Below are 20,333 nucleotides of genomic sequence, written 5' to 3' on the forward strand. Positions count from 1 at the left end.
CAAGCAGTCTGGTCCATGTGTGTACCCTTCACATTCTGCATTCACCTCTACTGTAGAACTCTTAATCATGGATGTGAAGGCACAAGTATATTCAAGAATTCCATCATTTCATTCTACATCTGGCTGGTAACCTGGAAAACAGTACTTCCCATACTGATGAACTAATGAATGAGTAGTCACACGAGGACAGTGCAGACAACTTAGCACAAATAGAATTCAAGAGAGTCAGGTCTAGATCTATATCCTAGCCCTATGTCTAATGTAGTTTTTATACACATCTAAATGGTCAGAGGAATTATTTCATCATCAAAGAAAAGCACCTTTGAATCCTGAATTCACAGCTGATCTGCTCTGAAGAAGAAAGACTCAACACAGACATGTGCTTTTGAAACAACTGTGCTTGTAAGTCAGGCTACCCGCAATGTCATTTATTTAACCAGTATGGTATGGGTTATTAATTCATGTTCTTAACCATGTCTCTGCATCTTTCTGAACTGCAATGGAGAAATGGTGGAACACACCAGTAGAACAGTTTTGGTCTGTTTACAAGACTATCGTAAACACCTCCCCCAAGACTACTAAGAGCTGTCTAATAAATACTAAGCAATTCTTCTTCCACAAGGGGGTAAAGGGGGTAAAGAGCAGAGTCTCTAGGTAGCCAAATAACCTATTTTTCTCAAACAAGAACAACAAAAAAATTCCTTTTTTCTCCCCAAACAAATGGCCTGAGGCAGAGACAGAATGGTCAATTCTCAAACCTATGAGACCACTAATGACTACTTATATGTAAGGGAGAATAATCCGTTGGCCAGCAGCATCAGTTCCAAGGGGTTTACATAATTTCATGGGAAAAGCCACTAATGGGAGTTCACCCATTGCCAGAGGCTATAAAGTCCCTAACCTTCGTGAACTTGATGCTGTCAGGAAAACCTATTGGTGCTGCAGTTGTGGAGAAGTTCTGAAACATTCCCAAAGTTGCAACACCCTGTAATGAAGTTGTCAGGATCAAACATCAGCCTCTACCTCCCCCCAGTGATCAACAGAACTCAGAAGCTAGCAAGCATGAGTTTTCTAAGGAATCGGTCACCAACACTAGTGCCCATCCCAGTATCCCAACCTCCATTAGAAGTATGAATTACTTCTTTATGCCTTAGGCATAGGTCATTGTCACCAGTCCCCTCCTACCCTGTCTGGTCTTTCTCAAGAGTTTTCTGCACACTCTTCCTCACTTCATGTCTCCCTCCTGTCCACTCCCCTCCCCCCAATAGCTATTCATTTTTTTAAAAATCCAAACCTGTAAAAATAAAAATGAACAGTACAATAATTGCCGCACCTTCACACAAGCTCATTAACTATGAGCACCTTTCCTTGGTGCTCAATATTGGTGTTGACAATCTCCTGTTGCCTGACAAATACCTAAACACTGTCTTGAGTATACTAATCTAGAATAAATACTGTGTGTTAGCCAGGTGCCAGTGGATCACGCCTGTAATACTAGCTACTCAGGAGGTTGAGATCTGAGAACTGAAATTTGAAGCCACCCTGGCCAGGAAGGTATGTGAGATTTTTATCTCCAATAAATTACTCAGAAAAATACCAAAGTGGTGCTATGGCTAAAGTGTAGAGCTCTAGTCTAGAGCCAAAGGAGCTCAGGGACAGCTGCCAGACCCAGAGTTCAAGCCCCAGGACCAGCAAAAGGAGGGGGTTATGGGAGGCAGGGGGTGGGGGGAGGATGGGAAGGGATGGGAAGGGGAAACAAAGGAGGAGGCATTATCTTGCCCATGTAATTGGAACTCCTCTGTACAGTATTTTCACAATAAAAAAATAATATGTGCTTTCCAGAGTATGAACTTGGGCAAAGGAATGAACTTCTCAAAGTCTCTATTGATCACCTGCTGAATGGGATATGAACTGAGCTGTGCTGATGATCAGCATGCGTAGCAGAGTGGCTGGGACACTGCCAGTGTCCATCAGCCAATTGTCATCTTCTGTCAAACACTGAAGCTGATAATGCTGGATGCTCCAACTAGCCAACTCATCACTGTTTTCTACAACTTTTTCTTACCTCAAGATACTGACTCAAATCCATCCCAGCAGGGAAGGCTTCTATTCATTGTAGCCCCCGCTTTTATCTCCCCCCCCCGTAAGCCTTTCAACACACCCCACTGTTCAGGCACCCAAGTGTTTACCATCCCAGGAACACACTGTGTATTTACACCCTTCTAAGTTATAGTTCAGATCAACACCCAACTGTTTCCTATGCTTACTTCTCAAAAGATAGTATCATTTCCTCCAGACTCACAGGGACTTTTTTTTTGTTTTTGGCTTCTCTAGGAAAACACTTCCCACAGGTTCACAAGAATGGCTATTTATATGTTAGTAAGCATAGTTTTACTATTTCTCTGGGAGCTAGTTCCTACTTCATTTTTTTTCTCTCATGAGTCAATCTGACCCCTTGATCTCTTCCAGGTAATAGAGCTCAATCATGAGTTTTTAATGCTAATATAACCCATGGCTGGGGAAATCTTTCACACAGCTTTTGAGACCTGACTTCTTCAACACATTCTGGCCCCCGCAACAGGAAAACTTGAAATAAAACTTGTAAAAGACTGAATAAAGTTCTTCATCGGGAGCCGTGCCATGTGAACGAATATATATCATCAAAGAAGCCAGCAAGAGACGACATGTGATTGCTGAGATTTTTTTGTTCTACAAGTAACAAATACATAGCAGGGCATTCTGACCTCCATGAAGGCTTTCTTCTTGCCACAGCTCTTCCAATTGTCAGAGGAAAAGATTAAGTGAGACTCTTAATTCTTCCCTCTTCAGAGGAGGAATTTAAACTTCCATGAGCTGGAAGTTAATAACTGCAACAACTCAATAGATCAACTCACAGGCGGGGAGAAATGGAAGTATAAAAATTTACTTTTGAAACAGCAAGTACAAAAAAAGTACAAAAATCACTTTAAAATAATCTTGGTACATTATGGAGGACACGGATGTTGATTATCATTACATATTAAAAAAAGTCTGCTGGGCACCAGTGGCTCACCCCAACAGGGAAAAAAGTCCACTAGAGACTCTTTTTTTTTTTTTTTGGTCCGGTCGTGGGGCCTGAACTCTGGGCCTGGGCGCTGTCCCTCAGCTCTTCAGCTCAAGGCTAGCGCTCTACCACTTGAGCCACAGCGCCACTTCCGGCTTTTTTTCTGCTTATGTGGTGCTGAGGAATTGAACCCAGGGCCTCGAGCATGCAAGGCAAGCGCTCTACCACTGAGCCACCTTCCCAGCCCCCACTAGAGACTCTTATCTACAATTAAACATCAAAAAGCCCAAAGTGGAGCTGTGGCTCAAATGGTAGAGTGTTAATCTTGAGCAAAAATGCTCAGACACAGCACCCAGCCTCCAAGTTCATGCTCCAGTATAGGTGCATAAAAGCAAACACTTGTGTATGTGTATGTATATATATACATACACATACATGCACACACATACACACATATACATACATACATATACATACATACACACACTGTTTTTTAAATATAGGAAAAAATGGTAAAAGGAAACCTGAAAAGTCATATTCATTCGTGTGTCTAATTTGCATAGGTATAATGAAACTAACATTATTCATGCATTGCCCACGTGCAATAGTTCACATGTAGTTTACCATTAGAGAAATTATGCTAAAAGTTGAATCAGATTCTAGGTTAGGCTGATGAATTTAATCTTCCATAGCTCCCAGACTTTTAAACATTTTATAAATCTCTGATATGTCATTATCTAGAAGTTATTGAGACCTTAAAAAGATTTCACACCATGGAGAAATAGTCTAAATAAAAATTCCATCTGATAACATAAAATAGTATTCATCAAAAAGAACTCCAGGAAATGGAAATAAGAGGTTTTTCTCTTTGTTGCTGTCTTTGTGCGTTTTTTTTTTGTCTTAAGGAGGGTAAGATGAGCACGAAAATGAAGGGGAAAAGGGTGAACAAATCCAACAGTCACTAGACACTATCTTGAAAATGAACTCTATAACTTGTGGATGTGATAGGGGGAAAACTGGGAAAGAGCGAAGGAAGGAATGATATTGTCCAAAAAGACATGCACTCTTTACCTGACTGATGTAACTGTAACCCTTCCGTATTTCATATTTATAATAACAATAAAACACTGTGCAAGAATTTTAAAGTGGATTCTTAAGGTACTGGTTGAACTTAATACACTTATTAAGTACTTTACTTATACCAATTCATAAAAAGAGATGAAGGCATCCCATATCTGTATGAATCTATTGAAGCAGAGATAGGGAATTCCTCTTTGGTTCTTTACTTTTCTAGAAAGTGGTCTGTTTCTGATTTTCTAGATAACTAGCTTTTTGGTTCAATGTTTGCCATCATTCATTTATTATTATACCAGATACTTGAGCTATAAGGAAACAAAAATGATTCTATATAAAGCTCATTGGAACAAACACTATCTGTTAATGGTTGTATAGGGTCTCCCCAAATTCCTATGTTCGGGCTCCAGCCCCTCAGGACCAAGAACTATAGATAATTTGGAGATGAGAACTTCATGAAAGTAATCATTTCACATGAATTCACTAGTGTGGACCATACGCCAAATGACTGGCATCCTTACATATGGGGGAAATTTGGGTTCAAGGCCAGGTAGAGATGCAAGTGGCCATCTGGAAACCAAAGAGAACAGCCTGGAACAGATTGTCCTTTGAACCAGGGTTCAAAAATGTTAGGACTTTCGAAGCAAGAGAAGTTTCTGAGGTCTCAGGCCCCAGATACTCAGACAAGACAAGGAGATAAAATGCAGGCTCAGCGAACAGAGGTCCAAACAGGCAACTGTCTTCAGGCTCTCTTACGACAGGTATAAAGGAAGAGAAGGAACAAGGACTGGGAACTCCCTTATGCTAAGAGCACCAAGGAAGACTCAAAGACGCAAAGCTTCACACCAAACAGAATTCTCTAAAATATGACAACGTATGACTGATTGGTGGGAAAGTTTTCAGGAGGTTCCCAAATCTATATGTTCCCCAATGTAAGTCCATAGAAGACTCAGAAAAGGTTCTTGAGTTTTCCTGTGACCATCTTCTTTCCATTACTTGATTCTCAGGTATGGAGGACAGAGATAAAATTTCAATACTGAAGTTGTTAAACTAGACCATACTGAACTTGTTTTTAGACATAAGCAAAACACACACACACACATACACACACACACACACACCACTCAAAAATGAACTTCTTCGGCATCTGACAACCATCCAAGGTGAAAATTTCCAGAAACAAACCAATAGGGACAGGAATCAACAACCTTCTCAGGTAGAGAAGACAGAACTAATTCCAGCTTCTACTACACTAGTACCTCCGATAGCTCACCTGAACAAAAAAAATGAATAATTCAAACAAGTAACTGATCTTCAGCAAGGCTCCGAAAAGTTTAGAATTTAACGGAAACATACCCTTTGTGGTCAGGTCAGTGCTTAATGAAACTTTCCCTAGCCACACTTACTAGTTGCTCTATGTGAGATTAGCTGAAGAAGGTTTAAATTATTCTCATGGGAATGGTACATTTAATAATTTAAAAATCACTGTGTGGGAATTCTGTGACTTCACATGGCTTAGCCAAACAGACAATGATTAAAAATAGAAGAAAACAGGGTTTTGATGGAAACTATAATTCCAAACAATCTGTGAGTCTAAGAAAATAAAGATCACCTGCAAAAATAATTCTTGGTTTTAAAGTGATATATTTATCCCAGTGCAACAATTCTCCCCCCACCCGGATACATATTTAACCCACAAAATAATAGAGAACTTAATTCAGGACAGGATTCTCATTCCAAATACATAAAAATCGACACTAATGAGGAAGATTGCTTATGCAACCCTACCCTTGCACTCCTACAAAAATTATGTTCACATGGACACAGTTAAATTTAATTACTGTTAAAGTACAAATTCTAAATTTTGATTTAATGCTGTGTAAGATACATACATCTAAGGGACAAAAAGTAAAATATTCTTTGTAAAATACTCTTAACAGTTGATTTTTCATTGAAAAGATAAACATTTTTATATTGACATATTTATAAAGAGTTGTTGAGAGAACACAAAACAGATTCTGCCATTCACAAAATCCACGTGAAGGTCTAGAAAGATAGGAAGACATTTACAGGAAACCACAGCAGCACTAAATCTACCACCTTGTTATTTATAGTTGTGTTTGTGACAATTTCAGTCTAAGAAGGCAACTAGCCAGTATTTAAGGGCTGAGAGATTTATCCAACCTTAAACATATCAGTCTACACAGGTCTGGATTCTGTAATCATTATCACAGTTTAATCTGCCTTTGCAAAACAAAACTAAAAAATAGACCGTGTGTCGCTGTGATTAATCGTTCATATTTAAAGCCAATCTGAACTAATATAAAAGATCCAAAAAAGCAGCAGAACATGGAACTGGGAGACAGTGGAATTTGTTTAGAATACCATGTTCTCAAAGTGTCAGGCAGCCTTCTGTGAAATATTTGGTTCATTCCATTTTGTCATCCTGATTTGTATTCTGGAAGCCCTTAGAAGCTACAGGATCATCTCGTTACAACCACAACATATGTCGGTGAGCAAAAACCTCACATCAGCTGCTGAGGAGTTCTTCTCTGCTTTACCACAAAGAATAATTGGACTTAAAAGTTCCAAGAACATGATACTGAATCCTCAGACTTGACTTTGCAACACAGAGGTCACTCTCTGAGGCTCAGGGATGCAGCCAAACAGTTGGCCAGCATTCACCATACATGGCAAAGCGGTATAGGAGAGCTCAGATGACCGTGGGCTCTCAATGAAAAGTGGCCATGCTGGAAAATCATCAAAATAAAGCACAACTGGCAACTTCTCTCCTTAGCATTTGGTGTTCTTCTTAGGAAAACTGCCAGGCACATCAGGGTAGCCAAGGAGATCATGTGACTTTAAGAGAAGGAAGAAAAGAAAAAAATAACAGAAGCTGAAAGAAAGAAGGAAAAGAGGAAAGGCCAGACAGACAGACAGGTCAGGCTAAATAAGAACACTGCCTCCCATCTACCCCCACCAGCGCTGCTTTAATTTTGATGTCCAGGACGTTATTTGCAGATGTACATAGTTTCCCTTGACCTTGGCAATATCAAAGAATTTGTACAGTTAGCAGTTCTTGCACAATCGCTGGAAAAGAACAGTACAAATGTTCTACCCTTCAATGCCAGGCCAGCCTTGCTGCTGTTTATCCCACCTATTTCCTTCCAGTAAACTAATTTATCCTCTGGGTGCCAGTGGCTCATTCTTGTAATCCTAGCCTGAGATACGAGGACTGAGGACTGAGGTCCCAAGCCAGCCCAGGTAGGAAAGTCTTTAAGACTCATCTCCCAGTAACCACCAAAAAAAAAAAAAAAAGCCGTAAGTGCAGCTGTGGCTCTGGTGGTACAATGCTAGCTTTGAGCAAAAACAATCTCAGGGGGCTGGGAAGGTGATTCAGTGGTAGAGCACTTGCCTTGCATGCTTGAGGCCCTGGGTTCGATTCCTCAGCACCACATAAGCAAAAAGAAAAAAGCCGGAAGTGGCGCTGTGGCTAGAGCGCTAGAGCGCTAGCCTTGAGCTGAAGAGCTGAGGGACAGCGCCCAGGCCCAGAGTTCAGGCCCCATGACCGGACCCAAAAAAAGATTTTTTAAAAAAAAAAAACAATCTCAGGGACAGGACCCAGGCCCTTGGTTCAAACACCAGGACAGCACCAAAACAAACAAACAACAACAGAAAAAACACCCTAATTTATCCACATAGGAACTGCTGCTTTGTCTTCTTTCTAACCAATAGAACTTAGGGATTTTTCTTTGCTTTTTTAATGAAATTGGGAAGAAAGATCTAAGTTAGAAGAAAACTTTTCCACCTAGTAGACTATTAATAAAGCAAAGTACTAAGTGCAAAGGGTTTAAGGATTGCACCTTTTCCAGACTTAAGTGACGGTAGTGGTCTCATTCACTCATCTGCTCACAAGGCAAAATCAAAGACAGAGTTGAGACTACAATCAAAGACCACCCTGGTATCTACAATTATCTACATAACAGCCCAAGATAGTCACAAATATGAACAATATGAACAACAGAATTCTATTTACCGTGCCTCAAAGTTGTCTTAATACTTCCTAGCATCGGTTACAATGGAAATATCTGCTTATAAAGCAAAGGCCTCAACAGCCTGGAAATGGCTCCATAGGAGCCTAACTTAAAGCCAGCGTTTGTGTATGTGTCCACTTTCCTTCAGGGTCAATATGAGCCATTCTGGGACCACATCAGCCAGTCACCCTTGAAACAATGCAACAGCCCTGGTGCTGGTGGCTCATGCCTATCATCAAACTACTAAGGAGGCTGAGATCAGAGGATTGTGATTCAAAGCCAGCCCAGACAGAAAAGTCTGTGAGATTCTTATCTCCAATTAACTACCAAAAAAAAAAATGGATGTGGTGGTAGTTCAAGGAGCCTTGAGCTTGGAAACAGTGCCCAGGCACTTACTTCAATCTCCTGGACCAGCACATATACATCAAAAAACCCACAGGCTATAGGTGATTCGGACTCAAGCTCATCTCTGTTTATCATCTTTTGTTGTAAAGAAGGGTTTCAGAAGCCTCCACCAAAAGTATGATTTTTGAATTTTATATGAGAAAAGACAAAATATTCTTCCAACTCCAATTTTCTTCATCACCAACAAGTATGGTGGAATATGGTTGGAATTGTGACACCAACTGAGAAATTTGCGCAACATTTGATGGAAAAAGGTTGGTTTTTAAAATTCTCATACAACCACTAGGTGCTAGTGGCTCATGCCTACAATCCTAATTCCTCTTGAGATTTGAGGTTCGTGGTTTGAAGCCAGCCCACGTGGGAATGTCCATGAGACGCTTATCTCCAATAAATTACTACTTAAAAAAAAACCCTGAAGTGGAGCTGTGGCTCAAGTGGTAGAGAACTAGCCTTGAGCAAAATAAGCTCAGGGATAGCACTCAGGCCCTGAGTTCAAGCCCCAGGACCAGCACCAAAATGAAAAATCCTCATACAAACAAGAACAAGTGGCTAACACTTATAATCCTAGTTACTCAGGAGACTGAGATCCAAAGTATCTCAGTTCAGGCCAACAGGGGCAGAAAAATTTGCTAGACTCCATCTCCAAAGTAAACAGCAAAAAGCCAACCTGGAGGTATGGCTCAAGCGGCAATAGTACTAGCTAAACAAACAGGAGGCCCCCACACACAAAAGAATCCTAATGTCTAGTGAAAAATTATAATGCTGATGATCTTACTGTCTTATAGTAATAAAGTCAAAAAGCAGATAACTTCTTATCTTTACATGCATTCTTCCTAAAGATTCTGAAATGGAGGCCTGGGTACTGTCCCTTAGTGTTTTTGCTTTTAATTTTGTCGTTCATAGGGCTTGAACTCAGAGTCTAAGCACTCTTCCTGAGCTCTTTTTTCTCAAGGCTAATGCTCTACCACTTTGAGCCACAGCTCTGCTTTCAGTTTTTCCGTGGTTAATTAGAGATAAGAATCTCACAGGGACTTTTCTGCCCAAGCTGACTTCAAACCAAGATCATCAGATCTCAGCCTCCTAAGTAGTTAGGATTACAGATGTGAGCCACTGGAGCCCAGCTCCCTTAGCTTTTATTGCTCAAGAATGGTGCTCTACCACTTAAGCTAAAACTCCACTTCTGGCTTTTTGGTGGAGATAAGGGTCTAGCTCACTTTTCTGCCTAGGCTGGCTTTGAACACTGATCCTTAGATCTCAGCCTCTTGAGGTGCTAGGATTATAGGCATCAACCACCCAGCTCAGTAAGATTTTTAAAGAACTCACATAAGCAACAGTGGACTCTATGCCATTAACTTCATTGCATCTTTCTACCTTGAAACATCTCTGCTTCCAATTCATGACCTGTCAGCCAGCTTCCTGGCATCATTTCTGAATTGCCAGAGCTATGGGGACCAAGAAACAATCTTTTCTTCTCTACCTCCACCAAAATTCAGCCTGGATATAAGTGGTAGGGGTTACATTTTCCAAGGGCAACTTCCTTTGTCTCTGAGGCAGAAGAAATATGAATGCTAAAATGGCAAAGCTCCTGGGTGACTTCCTTTGACAGACTTCCCTAAGTGACAATGTCTTCGAGCCCTAGACTCACCCCAGGATCATGACACCTGTTGTGCCCAGGAAACTGTCAGACTATAGTACGCATATCCTGGGCGCCTCTCACAGTCTTCCCAGGACCCTCTGCCCAGAAACATCATCAGAACATTGCTGTAAGCAGGTGTCTCTTGCTTCATCTTTTCATTCCCAATGATTCTTAGCAAACACCATCCTGCTTCTTCACTCATTCTCATCGTCTAGCTCTTCCTGCAACCAAAACAATCTACAATTGGCCTAGACCAGGACCAACATTGTTCCAGTGGAAAGTTCCCCAGACATATACTACTGGGGTTCTCAGCAGCTATGGGGGAACTGGTGACTAGGAAGAGCTCTGTCTACCCCCACACACAAAAAAAACAGTATAGAGCAGTAAACAGCTGTGAACAGAACACAGAACACTAGAAGAGGCCCACCAGCAGACTCAATGAACATAGGGAGAGATGGAAGTAGAACCAATCTCTCCCTCCTCCCCCTCCAAATAAATCCAAAAGTCAAAAAGGATTTATAGCAGACCCTTCTGGCAACAAACTAATGTCCTGGTGAAGAACCCAGAAAAGCAATTTGTAAAAGTGACATCCCAAAGAACGTGCTATTTAGACAGTTTTCCCAGTTGAAAAACTCTCCATATCCAGAGAATGAGTTGTCACCAATAGAAAGGTATTACAGGACCACTCCTGTCATCCTACTTAGGAGGCTAAGATCTGAGGATCCCAATTCAAAGGCAGCCCAGTCACAAAAGCCTGTGAGACTCTCATCTCTAGTTAACCACAAAAACAAATGAAGACAACAAAAAAAGAGAGTGGAATGTGGCTTAAGTGGTCAAGCACCAGCCTTGAGTGAAAAGTCAAGCAACAGCATGACCCCCAAAGTACTAGCACAAAGAGAGACAGAGGGACAGAGGACAGAAGGACAGAGAGAGAGAAAGAGAGAGGAAATGATCTATGAGAGAATTGGCCAGAAATGGTCATCATTTAGGTAAAAAAGAGGTTCTCTTCAACTCTTCCATCCCCTTCTCTCCACCATGAGGTCAAGATGCATGTATGCATTTCATGAGATTTCACAGATCACCACAGTCCTTAGGGACCTGGCTGTCTATACGCTCCTCTGGGACTCAAAGGCCCTTCTGGAACCATAAAAAGAGTGTTTATCTGTTGTGTGATTGAACTTGAAACATCTGTTTATGGGATGGTCCCAGGAATATACCACAGTGTAACAGAAATGAAGACTATAGCTTTGTCTCCATGGACAGCCACTTATTCAATGACATCTCATCACTCTATTTTAACCTTCAATGTGTCAACCACTCAAGACCATGTGCTTGGCTCAGTCTAAATCCAAAAACAAAAGCAAAGAAGAAAACTCAAGCAAGGACAACCACCATATCTCCACCTCATTCTCCAAAGAACCACCCAAATCCAAAAACAAACGAACAAACAAAACAACTGTAATACTAAGAAACCCATGGTAATGAATTCTACCCCTGACTTTCCTCGACCTGCCAGGAACAGAACTGTAATTATCCCTCCAACGTTCACTTAAAATACAAATATTTTCATTAGGGCATAAGACCGTACAAGGTTGGTTCCAAAGTTCAAGTCAAGCAATACTGAATGGATCTTAAGGAGGAGAGTTTAAAACTACTTAAAAAAAGAATTTCATCTTAAATATACTTCTGGAAACTGTAAATCAGCTTTCCTACCTGACGAACGAAACTATTTGAGGTAGTATCAGAGGAGGTACTTCCGTCAGATCCTTTAAATCTGTTCTTCCTTCTGGCTCCTTTTCCATAAGACTACAAAAAAAAAAAATAAAGGGGAGAACAGATTATTATTATTATTTGTACAGGGAGAATCCAGGCTACTTCTATACAACAAGACAGGCTGTAAATGCACAATAAACTGCCATTGTACTGAAAACATTAGAAAATCAGTCTATATGGAAAAAAGTTTTTAGATAAGGCATTTAATAACTAATGCATTGAAACAATCACAGCGTTTGCAAATAGATTAGAAGCCAAGAGGCAAAAGCCGCGGAAGAAAAAGCATTCAAATATAGGCATTTAAATTAGGTCCTAGTTGCTCATGCCTGTAATCCTAGCTGTTCAGGAAGTTGAGACCTGAAGATCATGGTTTAAAGCCAGCCTGGGCAGAAAAGTCCATGAGCTTCTTATCTCCATTACCAAAATACTAGAAGTGGAGCCGAAATGGTAGAGCACTAGCCTTGGGCAAAAACTCCAAGTCTGCCACCAAAAAAGAAAGAAAAAAAAAGCAAGCAAGCAAGCATGCAAACAAGAAGGCATTTTAAAGAAGGGGAAATCTTGAATGGCAAAGTGCTTGCCAACTATGCTTTCCCTAGTACAAGAAAAAAGAAAAAAATGAACTGAAGGAAAAAAAGGAAAAGAGGAAAGGGAATCATTTAAGAACAAGAAATCAAAGTTAAAAATAATTAAGAATAAAGAATTGAGTCAAGCACAAATATGTACAAATGAACTTATTTCTTCACCAATCCATGTATAATGCTAAGTATAAAATTATTGCATATATTATTATAAGTGAAAAATATATCAACACAGAGGTTTAGAGTGAAATACATATAAAGTCCTGTCTATTGCAGACTTTCAGCCTATTTCTTAAACCTTTTCAGAACTATTTTTCTCATCTTAAAACTGAGATTAAGTATTAAACAAAATTATACTTCCTAGAGCAATTTTAAATATTATATGGAATAATTTATTTAGAGCATTGGAATAAGATCGGGCATATGGTAAGGATTCAAAATACACAAACACATGAAAATTGGGAAGTAGGAGACAGACTGAGTCAAGAAACATAACAATTATCAGGCTTCTATATACTTTATCCAATTATCAAAACCAATTTCCCATTTTTAATCACTATATTCATAGTTTGAAAATGCTACTGGGCTGTTTGGTGCATTCATAAGGTTTAAATTAAAAGTATCTTCATTAACCATCATATACGCAACACTTAGGCAAGCTGAAATCTATTACAAACATTTGTGTTATGAGTAATTTAGATGAATCTGTAATCAGCAGGAGAGTGGTATAATATTAAAGCAAATTTTTTTCTTTAAATATGTTTGTTCTCTTCCAAGTATCTAAGGGGTTTATATAATACAAATGGGTTTCCATGGCATTTAATTAACTTTTTAAAAAGGAAAGACCAGCTCGGCCCGGCTTTCATAATGTAATGTACAAGATTCACTTCACAGCTTATTCTTCTTTCTTACATAAACATTATTCAGTAAACTGTTGAAAAATAACATTCTTTTATCAACACCCTTCCTTTCCCAATTACTGGTAAAGAACAGAATGCTTCACAAGGCCCGAGAAGGCTAAAATAAGGTCTGAAAAAAAAATCTAAAATTAAAAAAGATCTATGTTATTCCATTATTCCATATGGAAAAATACTTATTACCCTGAAAGGCTTTTTAAGGCCTGTCATATTTCTTTAGACAAATTGGGGATGATTTGGGTTAAACATACCATTTAACCTCATGAGGAGCATACTTATTGTTTTGTTTTCAGAACAGAGACAACATAATGTTACTCCATTAATACTTTCTCTTCAGGTACCATTTTCAGATGAGTGGAAATGTGTGTCGTTACAATTAGGTGATTGTTTGCTTTAGCTTTCTCCTGATAAACATGTTTTCCTATTCAGCTGCCTCACAATTACACAACAGACATTAGAAGAGCCACAGGAGGAAGATATTTAGTCCTAGGGGAGGCTGTTGAAATTAAAAAAAAAAAGGGGGGGGAAGAAATGGGCCCATTTAAAAGTGTGAGTTAATTCTTCTAGACCTCTGGGAATATCATTTACAAACATTATTTTTAGGCAGCTTAGCTTCCTACAGGGTGAATGCCTGATGGATTTATCGCCATTTTCAACAGTCTGAAGCCACTCTTTCACACAACATCTATAGCACAATGAATCACAAGCAAACTGGTGACAGTTTTGAGGAAAATATATACTATCTTTTCAATCACTTGAGGGATTTTGTTCCTTAGCTTCCATTAGTTATAAAAGGGAGGTATTTCCCTGCTACATTTCCCCACGCAGGCATTAATATATTCCAATCTAGCTCAACCTTCCCTCTCCTCCCATCTTCCCTTCCTCTTCTAAAACCAATGTCAACAGGTTTTTCGCTGTTCTATTTTCATAGCTGCAAACAATCTACTTTGACCAGACTCATCTTCCTCCACCCTCCTCCCACTATTACCCTCCTAGGTTGAGTTGAGGTGTGACTTTTGAAAAAGTGCTAACTTACTCGCGTTTCATAGCATCTATTAAAAGCAAAACCGATCCACTTAGTTATACCCTAATTCTGCAATTTTCCTCATTCAGTAATTTCTCTTTCCAACTGTCCTTCTTGTAAACTTCAAAGTGACAACATTCTTTTTGACAAGAGAAAGAAAAGTAAAATTTCAAGTAGAGTTGGGAAGTTAAGTCTATTTTTATGTACCTTAAGACAAAGTTAGTGAAAATTAAGACTGCTGCCAGTATCCCTTAAGCTAGTGAGCATCTAAAACTGAGTCCAACTCACAATTAAGGAACGGAGTATTTTATCTGAAGGAATTAGAAACAAAAAGAAGACAAACCATCTTCTAAATGAAAATAAAAATAAGATCAAATGTCCTAATATTTAAATTCAAATGTCCTAATATTTAGTTGATATTATGTGGAAATAAAGCACTGTTTCCTTAATTTTCTACTTGTATGAACAATGTAATTTTAAAACTACTTTTTAGCAGCACTAGGTACATGACACCCACTGTCAGAGACAACCCTTAGAATGGTAGGAGGAGGATGAAGTGGAGTGTTGCCTGAGATATGCCACCCCATAGATCCTTGCTGGCACAGGCAGCTTCCTAAGCCCTTCTTGGAACAAAGCTACCACTTTATTTACATTCCCTTAACTATATGGAGCTTAATAAAAACAAATTATGTCTGTATAGTGAAGAGGAAAAGAAAACTCAAGGCACCTAATTTGTTTTAGTTGTCCTGAAATACCAAATTAAGATGTCAGAAACTTCTAGATTTCTTTAAAATTCACCTTTTAAAAAAATATTAAAAACTGGGCTTCGGTGGCTCAGGACTATATTCCTAGCTAATCAGCAGTCTGAGAGCTGAGGATCAAGGTTCAAATCCAGCCTGGGCGAGAATGTGTGAAACTCTTCTCACCAAAAGAAAGAAAGAAAGAAAGAAAGAAAGAAAAGAAGGAAGGAAGGAAGGAAAGAGAGAAAGGAGGAGAGAAGGAGAGAGAGAAAGAGAAAGATAGAAAGAGAAAGGGGGAGGGAAGGAGAGAGGCAAAGAGAAATAAAGAGAAAAGAAGGAAGAGAGAGGAGGGAGGGAGAAAAGAAGGGAGGGAGGGAAAAAAGCAAGCAAGCTGTAAGTAGAGCTGTGGCTCAAGTGGTAGCACACAAACAGACATGCATGTGCAAATACACAATATTTAAGATCTTCAAAATTCAGCATGATGTTAATAGCAGCCTTATACAAATCCTTCCTTGATAATTAAAAAAAATGGATTTGTCTTAAAGCCCAGTCAATAAGGAGTCATGGTTTCAGATAGAATTCAAATCCGATTTCTGAATGGTTGACGCACAAGGTACTGTGAATTCTTGAAGTTACTCCTCAACTGGATACTTCAGCAGGGTGAACAATGTGGTCAGGGCAGCAGCCTGGGGACAGCTCTTCTGGGCTTGATGGGAGGTGGCAGCTCCAGCAACCGGAGCTGAGTGCTAAGGCCATTTCTCACCCCCTCCATTCATGCTCAGTGAAGTTGATCCCTTCGAATTTTAGACTTTATAAATCAGATCAAAATCAACTTAAACTCTCTGTAGTTTGAAAGAAACAGGCCTCTCTGCTACAAAAATCATAGAGTGCCACTCCCCACTGAGGGGTTAACAGGCTCAGCTTTTCTTAAAGGGCCAGAGTTACATTTTTATATAATTCAAAGGAGTTAAAAGTTCCTATCAAAAACTATAAAGAAACTACAACTACCAGAACTAAAAAGAGGACCACTCAGACACTATTTCAGATTTGTAGAACATTCAGAAATTCTCACTGGCATGCTTCTATTTTTTTCTATGCAACCCCAGAAATATAATATAAGCATTCAAAAGGAAAATGACCTGTAATAAGGAGCAAAGATTTTTTAACAAAATATAAAACACAAGGTCTATGACTGCTACATCTGGAGACTATACAAGATTGACCATTACACCTTAGACCTATGAAGTTTCTATTAAAAACAAAATTAAAACACACACACACACACACAAACTGTGGTGATTTGGTTCTAAAGCTATAGGCATATAGCCAGTGCCCTGTATTGCTAAATGCCCTGGCTATATTGCCAGGTCTAGTACTTGAAAAGCAGCTGGGGAGCCAGGCTGAGGTAGAACCAGCTGGGATTGGTTGCTAGGTGCAAAACAAACAGGGCCTATGCTCGCTGTCCATTTTCAGGTGTGACTGGAGATGCTAGCTACAATCTGAGGCCTAAAGGGCTGAGCTATTGCTCTTGGTTCTTGTCTATTTCCTCTTTACCATTGTCACTTGTGTCCCATTCTCTAGGCCTTTGTCCAAAAACTCCCCAAAAGAATCATAATAGAAGTCACCTGGGGAAAGGATATTTTTCTAGAACTGCTTGAGAGGGGAAAAAAAATGGCAAACAGCAGACAGGGGGAATTAATTATGACACTATATTTGCATTTCATTGAACTCAACAGGCTCAAAAATATTATCGCTTCAACCTGTGGTGAATTCAAATGTTATTCCTTGAGGATGTGTTATAGTCATTATTGTGTGTTAAGTTTTTGAAGTCTGTTCAGACTGGCCACAGTTCAAGAGCTCAGAAACCACAGGTAGCTGGGGGCTATTGTAATGAACCTTGCAGATCCCCAGTTTGGAGAAAGTCCTACAAGAATGTTTGGCTTTGGAGGTAGCCCTTGCCCAAGTTTGCACTGAACTGTTTTAATAAGTTACCTACAAAGTAATGCAAGGTTCTTTCATCAGAACTTTTTAAGAATTTCTAGTGAGGTGGCTGTTCACGCTAAGAAATATATCCACTTTGCTTTTTAACAGTTCTAGTTGGAGGGGGAAATGCACCCATTATTACAGAATTCTCTTTGCTAGGATACCTGTAAGGACCACGGAGAATTTGTAAAGCTAGCTTTTGCTTTCATCATAGAAAGCATGCAATATAATCCTGAGGTGAAAGGAAAAGGATTCTGAAAACACAAGTGATGCTTGAATATTCTATTTCTAAATAGAATCACTATTACCCAATGTCTCAGCAAAGATTGCTTTCTCTTGCAAGCCAGCCTCTTTTAATTTTATCTCTACTCTGTTCTGCCCAGAGATACAATGGCTGGCATTCCCAATGCTCACAGAAACCTCTGATGTCAGCAGATAAAGTAAACAAAGTAATGTTGCCCTACAATAATGGATGTAATATGAACACAATTTAGGTAAAATTGCTTTTGCTTTGGGAAGGCAGAGCAAGCCAGAGAATAAATGTTGTAAGGGTTAAATATTTAAACCTCACCTGGAATTATACACATCTAAAATCCATTCCTCTCTTCCCCTATTCTACCCTGATTCTAGGCACTCACTTGCTAAAGCTTGACCTTTGAAATGTTTGGTGCTTAAAGGACCTGCTGGGTGGTTATTTTATCTGCCTAAGTGTTCTCAGGCCTCCAAGATGTGGCTTCTGATTGACTGCCCAGTCAGTGTGATGCCTAATTGTACTCAATGTCTAACTTCCCACATTCTCTTCAAAGTAGGAGTTTCGAATGCATGCTGTAGATTACACTTTTAAATCTGGTGACTGCTTTGTGTGTGGCTCTCTACCACCTCTCTCAAAATCATTCACCTGGCAATTTTTTTTAATCAAATACCACCTCTTCTATGAAGATCTGCCTAAGTCCTCAAAATAGAATACTGGTGACCTTTCCTCCTCATGAGCCTTACAAAGTTCTCTTCTCTACTTAAGAGATACCATTGCTGTACATTTTTCAGACTGTGAGCTACTCGTATATCAAACCTTTGAAGGAAGAAACTATCTTCCAGTTATACATGTTTGATGACTTACCACATTTAATAAATCACCAACGAAATTAGTACCTCTTATTGGAGTACAGTCATGCTTTTAGGGAAGGGAGTAAGCCCTATCATCTCCAATGATTCAAGCACTCTATTTGTCTGTAAGTGTAAAAACAAACAAACAAAAATCCCCCCAAGGAACATAAAAAAAAAAAGCTCTAAAAGTCCCTTACTGGATCAACACTCAAGACCTCCATAACCATGGCCTCTGAATTCAGTTTTTACTCTTGCCTAACTTGGCACAGGTTGGCATAAAGGCAAATGTAAGCTGTGTGGACCAGAATTCACATCCTAGTTACTTGTGTGTGTGCCAGTCCTGGGGCTTGAATCCAGAGTCTGGGTGCTGTCTCTGAGCTCTTCTTGGCTCAAGGCTAGTGTGGCCTATCACTAAAGCCACAGCTTCACTTCCAGCTTTTAGTGGTTAATTGCAGATAATAGCTATGTGAATATGCCCATATAAAATGATGCTTATCGAAATGAACTCCAAGAAATGAAAACAAGATTTTTTTTGGTACTGTTTGCAGTTATTTCTTTCTCTCTCCCTCCCCCCTTTATTTCTTTTGTCTTGTTTTTTTTTTTTTTTTTTTTTTTTAAAGAGGCTCATGGACTTTGCTGCTGGGACTGGCTTCAAACTGTCAACCTCAGATCTCAACTTCCTGAGTAGCTAGGATTGCAGGTGTGAGCCTACACTCTTAACTATTGAGTAAACCACATGGTCAAGGCAGATTAAATCTGGCTTTTTTACCACTCCAAAGAGACAGATTTCCTATTATATAAGTTCTTAAGATTCTCCATTCTTTCTCCGTCTGGAATCCAACTATGTTCTCTAAATGGAAGAAAGCTCAACAGAGCGATGCCCAGCCACAAGTGCCCTCGCTCCAGTATCAAAATACAGTCCATTTCCACTTTCAACACAACAGCGGGTGGAGGACACGTGCAAACATTCCCGGGGGGAGAGGGTTGCACCCACACCCCACCTACCTACCCCACAGTCACGCTCCTCTCGCATGCTCTCCATCGCTGCTGTATTGTGTATGTGTGTGCACACACGCATTTTGTTGATACGCGCACGCAGGCATGATAGTCACAATTCACAACAGGACAAACATAGGCTTGGAATCAGCCAACCCAGGCCATTTAAAGCAAGAGGAAGCGATTCTACAGCAAGGAAATGTAACCCTAGCCTCTCAACCAACCAGCCCAGACTCGGGGACTCCCCAAGTCCTCACCAACGCCACCCCCACACCGCTAGTATAAACGTGGAGTGTCCCTACCGCCCAGATCTAGAGGTGTTTGTCACCCCAACCGTACCTGCCAAAGCGTGACGTCAGTGCCACCTTCTCACCGCCCAAAGCCCACAACTGGTATCTCCTACTTCACAAGGTGTAGAGCCAGGACGATTGCTTTTTCTTCTTCCTCCTCCTCCCCGCCCCCACTTCCTCACCCCCAAACTGCTATTACTTTTTAGAGGAGGAGAAGAGATCCCCGAGCTGCCTGAAATGGCTAACCTTTTCTGGAGGAACAATAAAGAAATAATAATCGCAATAACAACAACTTTCTCTTGTTTCCCACCTAGCTGCCTCCTCTCTCCTTGGGGGCTGGGGGGAGGGTTAGGAAAGTGGGGTCCCGGACAAACCTCGTAGAGTGCCCAGGGCAGGGATCTCAGATCGGAGAAGCTGCCCCCCCTCCCCGCACCCCTGCCCGCCCCCCTCCCCTCCCCGCGCTGCGGCTTCCCCACGGGGGGGCCCTCCAGAGGGCCGGGCGGAGAGGGCCCCCCCCGCGGGCGGCGCACCCCCTGACTCCCACCCCCCCCAGGACTCACGATCTTGAGCAGGTCCAGTCCGCTCGCCTGGTTCATGGCTCTCCATGCGCCTCTCCCGGGCAGGGGCGAGGCCAGCGGGGCGGCGGCCCCCCGGGAGACACGGGGCGGACCGGCAGGTCTCCCCCGCCCCCTTTCCCACTTGCTTGGCAGAAGCCGAGGGTGAGGGGGGGGGATGG

At 40.7% G+C, this 20,333-nt stretch overlaps 1 protein-coding gene across 1 annotated transcript in view; it reads right to left on the reverse strand.

Annotated features, from left to right (window-relative positions):
• Cacnb2 (calcium channel, voltage-dependent, beta 2 subunit) overlaps positions 1-20,309 on the reverse strand; it is a 300,754-nt gene extending 280,445 nt beyond the window's left edge. The window contains exons 1-2 of the mRNA XM_013014704.1: positions 20,158-20,309; positions 11,906-11,998 (exon numbers count right to left, since the gene is read on the reverse strand). Of these exons, the coding sequence (XP_012870158.1) occupies positions 11,906-11,998; positions 20,158-20,193 (129 nt within the window). The 5' untranslated portion in view covers positions 20,194-20,309. The remainder of the gene's footprint in view (positions 1-11,905; positions 11,999-20,157) is intronic.
• Between the last annotated feature and the right edge of the window lie 24 nt (positions 20,310-20,333).

The sequence above is a fragment of the Dipodomys ordii genome, unplaced genomic scaffold (genome assembly GCF_000151885.1).
Source record: "Dipodomys ordii isolate 6190 unplaced genomic scaffold, Dord_2.0 Scaffold24, whole genome shotgun sequence".
NCBI lineage: Eukaryota > Metazoa > Chordata > Mammalia > Rodentia > Heteromyidae > Dipodomys > Dipodomys ordii.